The sequence below is a fragment of the Danio rerio genome, chromosome 8 (genome assembly GCF_052040795.2).
Source record: "Danio rerio strain M-AB ecotype USA chromosome 8, GRCz13ab, whole genome shotgun sequence".
NCBI classification, from domain to species: domain Eukaryota; kingdom Metazoa; phylum Chordata; class Actinopteri; order Cypriniformes; family Danionidae; genus Danio; species Danio rerio.
The window spans coordinates 47,303,375-47,318,446 of NC_141028.1; the positions used below are offsets into that span (position 1 = coordinate 47,303,375).

General features: G+C 35.3%; 1 protein-coding gene and 1 long non-coding RNA gene across 2 annotated transcripts in view; both read left to right on the forward strand.

Moving 5' to 3' along the window:
• Nucleotides 1-8,685, forward strand: part of si:ch211-158d24.2 — an 81,669-nt gene extending 72,984 nt beyond the window's left edge. Inside the window, exon 6 of the mRNA XM_087265256.1 lies at nucleotides 3,966-8,685. Coding sequence (XP_087121382.1) covers nucleotides 3,966-4,408 — 443 coding nt within the window. The 3' untranslated portion in view covers nucleotides 4,409-8,685. The remainder of the gene's footprint in view (nucleotides 1-3,965) is intronic.
• The window catches only part of LOC137496380 (uncharacterized), a 124,955-nt gene that overhangs the window by 77,604 nt on the left and 32,279 nt on the right, over nucleotides 1-15,072 (forward strand). The gene's annotated exons all lie outside the window — the stretch shown is intronic.

Sequence of the window (15,072 nt, forward strand, 5' to 3'; positions counted from 1 at the left end):
CGCTGTCTGTGCACTGAGCTTAACGGACCAGGTCACCCACGGCCTCAAGTTCAGTCTATGTTTTCACTCCAAGATATCAACAAGAATAGTTTGAACTGCAGCTCCAACCTAAAGAATCAGGTATTGGTAAATCTCTCAATTATCTTAATTTGATCCTTATTAATGGTAATTATGGAATTACTAAAGGAACTGCTGTTTAATGGAATAACTGATTAGACCTGTGCATAAGTAATTCACACTGTTAACCATTAAAATATAACACTTTTATAGTTTTAATAACTGATATATTTTATCTGCCATGATGACAGCACATAATATTTTACTAGTTTTTTTTTATAATACTAGTATTCAGCTTAAAGTGACATTCAAAGGCTTTACTATGGTAATTAGGCAAGTTAGGGTAATTAGGCATTTTAAAATGGTTATGAAAAACTGCTTTTATTTCAGCCGATATTAAACAAGTAGGCTAAGAATATTATAAATTATATATATAAATATATATATTATATAAAAAAATATTTTTCGAAATACTGTGAAAAATTTCATGGCATGATTGTTGGTGCCAGACGGGCTTGTCTGAGTATTTCAGAAACTGCTGAGCTACTGGGAATTTCACTCATAACCATCTCTAGGGTTTACAGAGAATGGTCCGAAAAAGAGAAATATCCAGTTAGCGGCATTACTGTGGGCACAAAATTCGACAATAGAAGTGTGCCTGGTCTGATGAGTCTAGATTTCTGCTGCAACATTTGGATGCTAGACTCAGAATTCGGTGGCAACAACATAAAAGCATGGATCCATCCTGCCTTGTATCAACAGTTCGGGCTGGGGGTAGTGGTTTATTGTAGTACAGGTGACAAATCTGCAGCAACTGTTTGATGCTATCATGTCAATACAGAGCAAAATCTCTGAGGAATATTTCCTGTACCTTGTTGAAGCTATGCCACGAAGGATTAAGGGCATTCTGAAATCAAAAGGGGATCCAGCCCGGTACTAGTAAGGTGCACCTAATAAAGTATTCTTTTGAAAATCGCTGTAAACATTTACAAATCTAGCTGTTCATTCTTTCTCAAAATACCTCAAAATGGAATTTTGGTAAATGTTTCCAGGCAAAAAAGATTGAAAAATTAAATTGCATACTTGTCAAAAATGAAGGATTTTGATCATTTCCTCTGCAGTTTTTGAATAGATTGTGACTGTTTGTAATCTGAAGCAGTCATGCGTCACTGCATTTTTAATCATTACCCCTTATGGTGTAATCATGCTTCAGTGCTTTTGTTTTTTGAAGTGGTTGCCTGGATATGACTGCATGAATCACGCTTAATGAATGCAAGCTTTATGGTGTCTGGGTCATTTTTACTGATTTTATTACTAGTCATTAGAAGCTCTGTTAGTAAAAGTTGTTTATAGTTGACAGATTGTCTTGATAACATCATTTTTTCATGGAGTATGGTGTCTGACATTAGATTAAGTGTAGAGTGAATGAGGTGGACAAGTTGAAAAACATGTTTAGCTTTCAACAGATATGCCTCATATGCTGCACATACACATAAATCAGCTAAGTGCTAACTTCCGTTTTGCTTGTAAATGCATAAATGGCTTATGTCAAGTGCCGGTGTCACAGTACTTAAAACACAAACATGGAAGTAGTCCATTGTAAATATCATAATGTGATTAAAACGTCATGTCTCGGCTGCTTCCTTTTGGTGACCTATTTGAATTATTTTTTATTGATTTTTTTATATAGAAATAGAATTAGAAACATTTTGAAATCACTGATCACTGTTCAGTTTTTTACTGGGCACATGATACTTATACATGAATATAAAGATTAATAAGAAAATGTGTTAAAATTAAAATTATTACTGTATTATGTAACTGAGCATGTCTAGAGTTCTGAAATGACTATTTGTAGCTGTCAGCTTGACACAGTATGCTGATATTCAATAATTCAATAAATCGTTATAACAAACATTAAGGGTGTCACAATCCTCCAAATCCTCGATTCGATTACATTTTTGATTTTAAAGTAACGGTTCGTTTCAATTATTGATTTTAAAAAGTATAATTTGGGGGCACAAGCTTTGCCATTTTAAGACATTTATGCAATATAATATCTGACCTTTGTTCGCAATGTACCACACATTTAATCTACCATTTAAAATATTTATTAACAATATAATGGTACAATAACCTAAATCTTCAGTCAATTGAAAACTTATACAAAATATACATTGTACTTGGGATTTTGTAGTGCGGTTTCAGCACGCTTATTAAATGCCTAAAACCAGAGTTTTCTACTACTGACTAAGGTTGCATGTCTGCGGCTATAAAGATTCCTTCCGAACTTGCAATTGTCTTTGCATGTGTTGAGTTACTTGGAAGTTTTATTCCGAATAAAGACAGGAGACTAGTTTGTGTTACACTTGTCGGTTTAACAGATACTGTAAATCTATGTTTTCGTGGTGCCTGCTGAGATGCCGTGCCATGTTAGTCGTGCTGCCTGTGGAATAATGTGGTATAAACAGTTTTTTTTTGTCGACAACATGAACGTTGACAACATAACTCACTGGAAATCCAAAATACTTCCACACCAGTGATTTCAGTGAAAGAGGAGGGCGTTCAAGTTCTGTCGTCGGGTCTCCTGCGTCTGCAGTTGCCATGCTATCGTTTGTCTTTGAAGCTTACGGTTTGACTCGCAGCACTTCTTTTTTGCTTGGCAAGCCAAGCTGACATGACATGTGGGCATGCCAGATTCGACAATTCCTTTTTTTGATTCGATTATTGAGATTTAGCATGAATTTTGATAGATTTCGATTTAAAATCGGAATCGTGACACCCTTAACGAACATACACAATATTGATATCTTGGCCACCTTAAAATACTGTAAATTAGTATTTATTGTTTAAACTTAAAGATATCTTTTAAAGGGGAGCTATTAAGTCCTTTTCAGGAAGATGTAAAATCAGATGTACATGCAGTTTCGACTCAAAATACAGCAAAGATCATTTTATATAACCTTTTGAAACTGCCTTTTTTAGGCTTCAAATTGTGCCAGTTTGCTCACTGTCGCTTTAAATTCAAATGAGATTGTGCTCTTTTTCAAAAGAGGGAGGGGCTACAAACATCTGTGCATAAGCAGTGTGAAAAACGGAAAATTTGAAAAGAAGTGTCTCAAGAAAAATCAGTCTATGGAGACTGCAGTGTTCATTAGTGCATCTAAAACTCCGAATTTATAACCCTTTTAGTTGCTGACATTATCTTCAGCTGCTGAAAACTGTAAAGGTGTACGGCTGCCTCCCACTCAGGGCTGTTATTATGCTAACGAGGGAGAGATAGTCACTAATGGGTTGGGCTTTCCCTCTCTGATGACATGTACAATGGGAGAATGTCAATCAAAGAGTTTCTGCAGACTGTTTTCGGTATGATAATACAAAATAGAATGAATTAATTTGAATAATTAGAGGCTATTTTACAGATTTTTTAATGATTTGAGATGAGGCTATTTTACCCTAAAATGAAATTGCGGTAGGGCTCTGCTACTGTAAAACACATTTACTTACTGTAAAGATGCAGCTGCGGTAACTTGCTGGCAACAGTTCTGTCAGTAAGTTACCGCAAAAATAATATAAAATGTCTTAATAGTGTAAATAAAGATTGATTTGATTGATTGATTGATTGCAATTTCACAGTGAAAATTGTATTAAAATCTGTCAGCACTAATAAAATAAAATAAATAAAATCAAAGCCTATTTACAGTGCTTACAGTGTTCAAACGTTGCAGTGCAAATAGAGTAGGCATAAACTCAATCCTAATCTATGTCTTGGTTTCTTTTATTGTTTTAGTTTATAGCAAACCCATTGCTCCAAGTTATTTATTTCAAATTTACTGTATATCTTTTATCATGTCTGCTAACACACTCACCGTTTAATCATTGACTTTCTCTCTCTCTTTCTCTCTCAGCTGTGAAAGTCCTCCCGACAACTTCAGTTTCTTCTACACCTTCTTCCCGCCTCCTCACTTCCTCATCACCCACGACCAACCCAAGCCTCCCGACTCTTCAGTCAGGCACAGGAGACTCCGCAGGACACAACAGCACTGCCTCGGCTCTGACAGTGGTCTCCTGGACGCAATTCAACATCATTATCCTCGCCGTCATCATCGTGGTCGTGGTTCTCCTCATGGGATTTGTCGGAGGGGTGTACACGTACCGTGAGTACCGCAATCGGAAACTCAATGCCCCGTTTTGGACCATTGAGCTCAAGGAGGACAACATCAGTTTTAGCAGCTACCACGACAGCATCCCGCATGCCGATCCAAATGGGCTATTGGAGGAGGAACCGTGTGTGGTTGCGGCTAACGGGCAGTTAGCGCTCGCTACTGCCGCCAACATGTATAAAGCATGAAGTCGTCACTACGATTGTACAATCTTCTTTAATGAGGATAGCTCAGCCAAAACTTTAATTTGCTGTTATTTTGCTACGAGCTGTGGCGAAAGATTTGAGCAAATCAAATTTGAGATTTTCAAAATGCATGGCTGTACTCTCTTGAATCGATTCTGAGCCTAGTTTTTAATACTAAATGGCAGTCTAAGCTAGTTTTAACATTTACATTTATGTCAGTTGGCTTTTATGTCACAAGATTAAACACAGCTCGCGACACTGCAAATTACTTAGCTGAATAATCTTGTTTTCACGTTGTAATCGCTAAGATTATTTTACCTAGCCCATTGACAGATGGAAAAACTCCCTTTTTTTGTCAGATTATTTCTTAAAACAAGACAATATGTTTTACATGTCTAGAAAACGCTTCTTGATTTAAGAGTTTGTAGATATTTGGACTATAATCAAGACAAACACACTAAGTACAAAAAATGCAGGGTTCCACACAAATACCTCATGGTGTCCTAAAACAAATCGTTTAAGTCAGGCGCGCCCAAACTCGATCCTGGAGGGCCGGTGTCCTGCAGATTTAAGCTCCAACTTGCTTCAACACACCTGCAAGGGTGTTTCTAGACTGCCTAGTAAGAGCTTGATTAGCTTGGCCAGCTGTGTCTGATTGGGGTTGGAACTAAACTTTGCAGGACACCGACCCTCCGAACAGAGTCTGGGCTTCCCTGGTTCAAGTTAACGATTGTTTTTGCAAATTTAAGTTGATTGAACATAAAACAATTAAGCTATGCTCCCCAAAAAAGACTCAAGAATTTTGTTGATTCAGCTCATTATAAATTATTTATTTATAATTATTTTAGATTAATCATTAAGTATTGGATGCATGCAGAGTTCGGCTGTTTGTAAGGCATACAGCACCACCTCAATTCAAAAGTGAATATTTTTCACCACAGCTCCACTTTTACTCATTCCAGACTTTTAGTTTTTTTTTTTTTTTTTTTTTTTTTGTGGGACACACCAAAAGATTTTTAGCTGAAACAGTGGTCCTGGGTGGTTTATAAAATGTATTATAATGTATTGTGGCCTAATGGTTGCAGGTCAGATTATCTTCAGTTTCAACTCCCATTGCATTTTATTGTATACACCAAAAAACAATGAAGTCGGTGGGAGCCGGAATTGTTTACAAACTGTTTTTTATTTCTTCTCATTGAGTAATAAATAGAAAAAAAGATGAGCTTTATATGTGAAACACACATGAAATTCATATGAAACACACACGGAACGTGCTCTCAGACCATTTTAATGTAAAAATCGGAATATTTCAAAATCAGAATGGCACAGTGGCTTAGTGGTTAGCACTGCCGCCTTATAGCAAAAAGGTCTCTGGTTCGAGTCCCAGCTGGGCCAATTGGTATTTCTGTGTGGAGTTTGCATGTTCTCCCCGTGTTTGTGTGGGTTTCCTCTGGGTGCTCCGGTTTCCCTCACAGTCCAAAGACATGCGGTACAGGTGAATTGGATGAACTAAATTGGCTGTAGTATATGAGTGTGTGTATGTGGGAATATGAGAGTGTATGGATGTTTCCCAGAACTGGGTTGCAGCTGGAAAAGCATCTGCTGTGTTAAACATATGCTGGAATAGTTGTCGGTTCATTCCGCTGTGGTCACCCCTGATAAATAAGGGACTAAGCCGAAGGAAAATTAATAAATGATCACATTTCATATGTGTGCCAAAATATCTTTGACACAATGTGTAAAGTGCAGTAAAAATAACCCTTAAAACCCTTAAAAATAACTGCCATATCAAGAAAAAAGCAATATATTTTTTTGATTGCATTTTTAAATCCTAATGTTTCTAATTAACACAATTAATGTTTTTTTTTTTTTCAACACATCCCATAATTTCTAAAATATCAGCCTCTACCAAATGGTAGATTAACGGTTTATGGTAAAAGTACCAGAAATAATAAATATACAAACCTAATATAAATTATATTATAAATTAAAACCTTTTTTAGAATACTAAATTGTAGCCATAAGCCATCAATTATTTCAGTTTCTCAGATGTAACACAGAAATGTACATGTTTTCTTGGTTTTACAATTGACAGTTGACATCCATCAAAAAACAAACAAACAATCAAATATCAGTCTCTTACAATTGTGCTAATGTTAGTACGCCAGCGTTTGCCATTTAAGAGGTAATCGTCTTTGAAAAGTGTGATTTCCACACATTAGTTCTAAGAATTCCTTATATTTACTCCAAAAATATCCTAAAATGTCAACAAAAAATTACATTCTTAAGAAATTATCTCTGTATATTCATGAGTTAATACCAAGCTGTATCATATTTATTGTGTGAATGATCGAAAGTTGATATTTCTCAGCAAACAGTCCATTCAGACTTTTCTACCTTTACCATAAAGTGACCAATCAACCGTTTGGTCGAGCATGTTTTTCAAAAAATTATTACAAACACACTAAATATTTTTCATGGCACCAAGCAACATAACTTTGTAAAGTTAGGGCTCTTAGAGGGTAATATGTCAAAAAAGAGAAATGCTTACCTTGCAAATTTTCATCAAAAACAGTTCACACGTCAGGAGTGAATTCCTTGTTTTTGACTTCAATGGTAGAAGCAATGTTTAGTCGAGTGCTGTTGATTGAGTTAGTGACAACTAGTGGATTTTTTTGGCATAACATACTTCAACCAAACGGTAGAGATGGCTCAATCAGGTTTAGTTAAGTTAGGTACTCCTCTCAAAAAAATAGTCAGTCAAAATGTGGTCAACCATTTGGTCCAGCAGGCAGTTAAAGGGATAAAGGTTACTTGACTAGTTTCACATGTGTGCTATAACATATGAAGCTCATGTGAAGCATTTTTTTTCTGTAAGGAAAGAACAACGTATTGATTTTGGACTGAGCTATCCTTCATAATTATAATGTATATGAAAGAAGATGGGAGCCAAAGCGGACTTCTTTACTCAATTCCACTCACTATTCAGCTCCGCATTGCTTCCTGTGTGATATCCTCATGCAAAGCGTATTTCACTATTTCCTATAACATTGCAGAGAGGACTGAAGGAAATACAAGACAAGCCATTAACCTAACGGTAGCCCTCAGAAATAAACGTCAATTAATTGTGAATACATCGCCTCTTGAATGAGCCTCAAAGGATGTAAAGATGCTTATCTAGCAGGTTGGACTTCTACGTAGATTTTTGAGGCGACAAAGACCTTCCGACCCACATGCCAAGATAATTCCCCCTAACCTGCTGTTGGAATAGCAAACTCACAAAGGAATGAGACCCAATGGGAAATTCACTTGCTATTTTGGATTCTCAACAGAAATCAGAGGACGCTCGTTTAAACAGCAAGGCTTTTGTAAAGGATAACATTGAATGCCAGTTAATGTGTGTGTGTGTAGACTTTGACAGAGACTATTTCAACGGTGGAAATTCACAATTCTTTGGAACGCAAGTCTCGCTGTGATTTCCTCCTGACACGGATTGGACAAACTGAACGCGCTACATAACAGTCATACCTGTAACTCTAGCACCTGTTTCAGCCTTATTGTATCTACAGTATGTGTGAGTGGGTGGATATATGTGTGTGTGGGTGTGGAAGAGAGAGAGAGAGTGTGTGTGTGAAGACAGTTTCAGATCTTAACTGTGTAGAGCTGGATTCTACGCAGGAATGTACAAAAGACTGGATTGAATCTGCTGCCTAGTTTCACTAAAAACTGATCAAATGTTTGACGTTGTAGACACGAAAGCCATGCAGAGTGCAAAACGACCCAGGAGGAGCGTGTTCAGAGGACTTATAAGGCACGACGGTGGACACATTGTGTTTTTTTCCCTGCAAGGACCCTTTTAAATGTGATTCAGGATCATTTTTGGCTGATTTGGACAAAGGACCGGTGTTTGAATTTGTGTGTGTCTGTCAGTGTGATCTTTTTTTTTTATTATAATTATGATTTGTCTTGTTAATTCCTATTTATTTATCATTTGTGTTTGTCTCTGTGGTCTTATTTTATTGATGTTTTTCACTCTTCATGCTGCATTGTACAGTGTACCATATACCGAATGCAAACTCTGTAGGTCGAGTTGTGAGCACAACCTCAAAGATGTGTTGGAAGTCTTATTTTCTCCTCTTATTTTTTTGGTTCTAATTTATTTAGTCAGGTTTCGTGTTAATAATTCACAGTATACAAAGGGATGTCAGTGGAAAATCCTGTATTTTCTCATTCCTGAATGGTCAAATGACTGAAATTAAAGGAATATTGAATCAAAGGAATCCTTCAATGAGATTGCATGTCTTTCAACGTCTTTCCAGAAATAATTAAAACACATTTGACTTGATTTCTTTCATATTGTAGATGCCTATATTAGGGCTGCATGATATTGGTAAAATTGACATTACAATAATTTTTTTCTCTGCAATATATATTGCGATACAAATACAATTTTAACAGATTACTTAAATAGCTCTATTTACCAAGCCATAGAATAAACTTTACATTGACTGGGATGATTTTTTAGATACATTTAAAGTCATAATTATTAGCCCCCCTGTATTATTAGCCCCTGTTTATTTTTCCCCATTTTCTATTTAATGGAGAGAAGATTTTTTTCAAAACATTTCTAAGCATAATAATTTTAATAACTCATCTCTAATAACTGATTTATTTTCTCTTTGCCATGAAGACAGTAAATAATATTTGACTAGATATTTTTGAAGACACTTCTAGACAGCTTAAAGTGACATTTAAAGGCTAAATTAGGTTAACTAGGCAGGTTAGAGTAATTAGACAAGTTATTGTATAACAGTAGACCATCAAGAAAAAATATAGCTTAAAAGGGCATAATAATTTTGACCTTAAAATAGTGTTAAAATTTTTTAAAGCTGCTTTAATTCTAGCCGAAATAAAACAAATAAGACTTTCTCTAGAAATTTTTTTTTTTTATCAGGCATACTGTGAAAATTTCCTTGCTCTGTTAAACATAATTTGGAAAATATTTAAAAAAAGAAAAAAAACAATCAAAGGCAAAGACTTCAACTGTATATACACTATAATACTGTGAGGTCAGTATGGTATTTATATGTTATAAATAAAGTGTGTGTGTGGGGGGGTATTCGAAGCGACTTATTCCAGTGATTTTAATGATGAATTTTCAGCTTCATTACTCCATTCAGTCACAAGATCCTTCAGAAATCACTTTAATATTATATATTACTACTACTATTATTATTATTATTATTAATACTAATACTATTATTATTGTAAGGGTTCATCTTTTAGTCCAATGATGGAACTAACAGCATGGGTGAAGGTTAAATACTTGTAATCCCTTTTAGCACGTGAAAATAAAAAATTTTATTTATTAAAAATTAATTTTAATTGTTTCCAACTCTGAATTTAATCTGACTCCAATTTATAATCATTTAAATTTGGATTTATCCAATTCAAGCTGTAAACAGAAAATCTGTAATTTTACGGTGTATTTACGGCAGCTGCAGGGTGCTGGGAAACAAAAGTAAAATAACAGCCGTTAAATTACAGAAATTTACTGTAAAATCACAGAGGTTGAATAACAGAAATTTACCAATATTTAAATTTAAGGAAATTTCTGTAATTTAATGTCTTTTATTTTACAGTACATTTCTGTAATTTAATGGCTGTTATTATTTTTTTTGTTTTTTTTCCAGCACCCTGCAGCTGCCGTAAATACACTGTAAAATTACAGATTAATATTTTTTTTTACAGTGTGTGATTTGGTCTAATTTAGATCGATTAACCCAATAAGTCCTTATTTTCAGTTAATGGCTCATCATTTACCGGAAGTCGCTTAGAGTCAGTATGCTGGCCAACTACATCTGCTCATGAACACAACTTCGCCATTCTGATTCTTAGGTAGAGGATATAACTGTAAACTAATTTCCTTCAAGTGATATTAGGCTGCTCCATAATTGCTCATACATGAAGAAAGTTCGATTTAGCTACTAGATTATATCATACTAAATTAGTGATTGTCAGAAATTAACAGGTCTCTAAGGCTGTGCCTGTGCTTCATCCATTAAGCCTGAGTGTATGAGCAATCCTAGTTGTAGGCTGCGGAAACATCAGTCTAAACAATCTACTAGATTTAAATCATTTTAGGACATTTTAGACTTAAACAAGAATTTTACATTTATTTGTCAGGCAAAGATTTTCAATGGCAAATTTAAAAAAATAAAGAAAATAAGCCAATTCAGAAATGTACAACATCAGTAACTCAAATATTCATTTAAGAGTTAGAGATGAATACCTGACCGTGTAGAAGTATGTTGCAGCATATAAGCCTTGAGGCAGAGCTCAGAGACTCACACACTGCAACGGGGTCTCCTGTCGACAGAATTCCACAGACACTTTTGCACAATTCTTTTAAATACTCAAATCACAACAAACCATCATACATTTAAGACAATAAAAGCTTCACGAAGACCCTCGTCCAGACATGAGTTGATGTGTAGACATGAATTGGAGCATCTGGCAAGGATCTTATGAATTCAAAACCCAAATTAAAAGATATAAGGGAAATTGTGAATTATTGAGACCACTTTATCAACCACACAGAGACATTTAAAATGACACTAAACATGAATAAAGATCCACAAGATACACCATTTTGAAAACTTAGACATTCTGTGTGGTATTTGAGAGAGCTGCTCTGCTGGAGAAGGTAAAGTCGAGGGCAGAGAGAGGGGGGCTCAAGCTGCATGATCAAGACAGTTGAAGAGCTGGTTTCCTAGTTAAACTTCTTGTCAGATTAGACAGTTTATTGTTTTAGTGGCTGACAATTCTCATGGTTTTGCCTCGTGGAATTTCATAACGGGTCTCGTGGTCTGATATTATGAAGAGACTTGTAAGAGACATACTTATATTATTAATGATAACAGTAATAAACTCAATAATGAGTGGACTAATAGTTTCATTTGAAACTACATTCAACAAGTAAAATATATATTTTAAAGATTTATTTTTGCCTTTATTAGATAGGACAGTATTGAGACAGGAAGCGAAGTGGAAGAGAGAAAGGGGGGTAGGGTTGGGAAATGTCCCCAAGCCGGGATTCGAACTCAGGACACCCTGACCTGCAACTGCACCATATGTCAGCACGTTAACCACTACTAGGCAATTGTGTCGACAATAAATAAATATTTAATAAATATTTAACTTTTTTTTTTTTTTACAATTAATAAATGCCCACTTGATGAACAGATACATTTTCTTTGAAAAAAAAAAAAACATGAAAAAAAAGATCCCAATTGTTTGACCGGTATAGTGTATAATAAACAAAGTACAGTCATAAATACACACAATGGAGCAAATATTACAGTGAAATTAACACATACAATATGGTTTTCTGTTTAGAGTCTGACAGTATTTTTGCACAGAAATGCAATAATCAAATATAAAATAACAAAAATAATCTTTATTAAACTTATTTATGCACTAATGAAATGCTTTAAACTCTTTTAAAATGCTCACAGGCCTTAAAAGCACACGCAGATATTTATAGGTGCAGTAGGTGATTGTCTTCAGAAACAAGTTTTGTTGTGCTGGTTGAAAGTCTCTTCACATTCCAATAGTAATGATTAAAGTAAATTATCTAAATGTATTTTTATGTATTTTTATATTCTGGCTAAGACATAAGACTAAAAAAATGTTCATCCAATAAAAAATTGTCAGGCCGATAGTTCCCCTATTTGTGATAAGTAGCCCAAACTGACAGCAAATGTAGATTTGTACAACTGCGCACCTATATTCACGCAGGACACGAGTGACAGCGGTAAAAACAAGTGCTGAATCAAAACTTTTTAAAATCCTTAATCAATATTAGAGTTACTTGTACGCTGGAGGAAGGAGGAAACCATGACCGAAGAATTTCTTTTAGACAGGTAATGTTCTGTTTTAAAACTATTTTAGTCACGCAAAACTGGTGTAGATTTTATTGTTTCACTAATGTGTTATACGTTGGGAAGTGTTGTTCAGCCACTCAAATCTTCCGGTGAACAATTGATGTAGACTATTTTCAGTTTCTTAAGAAACCTTTTACAGCATCGATAATGTATATTTTGTCGTAATTCGACTTCTTATCAATTAGAAATTATCAGACTGGAGGTTTTCAATATCAGAAAATAGACTTTATTCTCCATAATAAAGACAAGAAAGAGCAGAACAGACCGCATAGCATTCTCCTCCTGCTCCTTCTGAAGTCTCCGTTTTTTACAATCTTTATACAGGTTATTTGACACACCCCTAGGTGTCTCATTTTAACTTTTAACCATTTTAGGATAGGTTTTTACTCTAGGTGGCCCTGTTATTCTTGGCTCTCAGCCCACTAGCTCATGTCAACAGAGATGTTACAGGTCTGTGTCAGCAACTGTTTTGACACCAAAGTTCTCTCTCCATAGATGCAACTTATGCAAAAGGACTAAGTGTTTACATACATTGTCATGATAGCATAATCACTTGATAATGTTACTCATTCTAACTTCTGACACATATAGCTTCATACAAGTATTTAACATATATAATCAGGGCTTTGTATATTCAGTTATTCTACACAATCAGTCACTCAGCCTTCTCCTAGTGTTGCTCCTGTGCAGGCATAGTCATCTTACACAGTATTTTTAACACATGCTGGCATGTTTGCTGCAAACACTACATACATTTTGAGAAGAGAACATTAACTGCTTTACACTTAGAAAATAGAAAATACTTCACACAGAGAGAATAAAATCTTCTTTAATTTTTATTCAGTTTAACAACAAAACATCAGTAAATATTGCTATTCCGCCTATCCTGCTGTTGGTTTTATATTTACATTGGTTCAGTTTTCAACAATGATGACCTGTGACACGCTCTCGATATCCGCTTGTTAAGTGTTAGTGTTGTATGTAATACTGTTTCCGGGTCCAAGCCACCACTCATATTAGTTGAGAAATTATTTGAAATTTAAATTATTATTTAATTATCTCACATTAAAGGTAATTTTATATAAAGTCAATAGCCCCTTTCACACATACAGACCTTGGAAAGGTTGTATGTGTGAACAGGTCCTTTTTGAAAATACCGGTAAATTCGTTCTGGCTATTTTCCGGAAAGAGAAGTTGTAACATTACCGGCAATTTGCCGGAATGCTGCGCTGTGTGAATGCAGAAGGAAGATTACCGTAATAAGCGCGTGCACGTCTAGAACGTGCTGACGTGAGACGTCTGCTTTAGCCAATCACAACAGTCAGACGCATTTACGTCCGACCAAAAGCCTTTGAATATTTTACCAGACACATTTAGCTGCTAGAAGTTAGTCAGATCACGTTTATATGTTCTTCTTAATGCCAACTGTGTAAATAATCATCGATGAGATGCTTATGATAAGCCGTTGTTTGTTTACCTTCAAGCTTTGCGTGTGCCTGTGAAACAGCCTGTGAGCGCCTGCACACGCACATATTATGAACATCTCGACATGTGAAAGTGATCCAGCGAAAGTTGTTCACAATATTGATCATCCACAGAGTTTGTAATTTAGTCAAATGTTTACAAATACAAGCGCAGCTGTTTAAAGCTCATTTGTGGTGAATGATGTCAGAATTTACCGGTATTTTGGAATGGATGTGTGAATGCTCTTTTCCGGAAAATTTCCGTAACGTCCTCGCCTGTGTGAACAGAGCTTTTTTGAATATACCGGTAAAGTTGTTCCGGAAATTTTCCAGATATTTACCGGTATCACTGTGTGAAAGGGGCTATAGTGTACACAACAATCTCTGGGCTTGCTGCATCATAAATACCAAAATTAACAATTTATCAAAAAAAAAATGTATCACTTTCTGGCCATCGGATATGAGGCATGGATATATATTGCGAACGTGATTTTCGTAGGTATTAAAATCGCATTGTAAACGTTTATAATTACCATGTCATGAGTCTCCCCATTCAGTTGCATAGAGCGCTTGGACCCGGAAGCCGATTCGCATGACGTCACACTTAACAAGCGGATTGTTTACTATGCTTCTCTGAATATTCAGTCTGAAATAGCATGTCAGAATAGCTTAGTAACAAGTGTAATTCCTGCACGCCACCAGCCAAGCACTAAGCATACAGTAATTGCTTTAGGACAAATCATGTGAGAGAGTGAGACCAGCGATCCTTGCATGAAATATTGCACATTATGACAAGTTCTGCTTGCTACACAACTGAAAACGGGCTAGATATAATACTAGAAAGTTTTCTTTGTAGTAGACTATACTGACAATTATTCTGGCTGCAAGAATATGCATGGTATTTCTTTGTTTGTTTGTTTTCACTAGGGTAGGCCTTCGATAATTTAGGATATTTAAGCAGCTTATATTTAATAAATAATGAAGTTTGATAAAACAATGAAACGGGTGTATTTAAAGTAAGTTGTTTTTAGTTTAGACAGCTCGAACATGCAGTTTAGTCAAAGATTAGCCTCAAGCCTTATCTCTGAAAATGAAGGGAGTATGAAATAATAATAAAACAAATATCAATAATTAATAGGCCACTCAATCAAAAGAGAAAACAGACTTCAGTTCAATTTAAAATCAAATATTATGATTGTATTTGCTAGCAAAGATGGAATCTAGATACATTTATTACTAAGTCAGCAAGTTTTGAAAT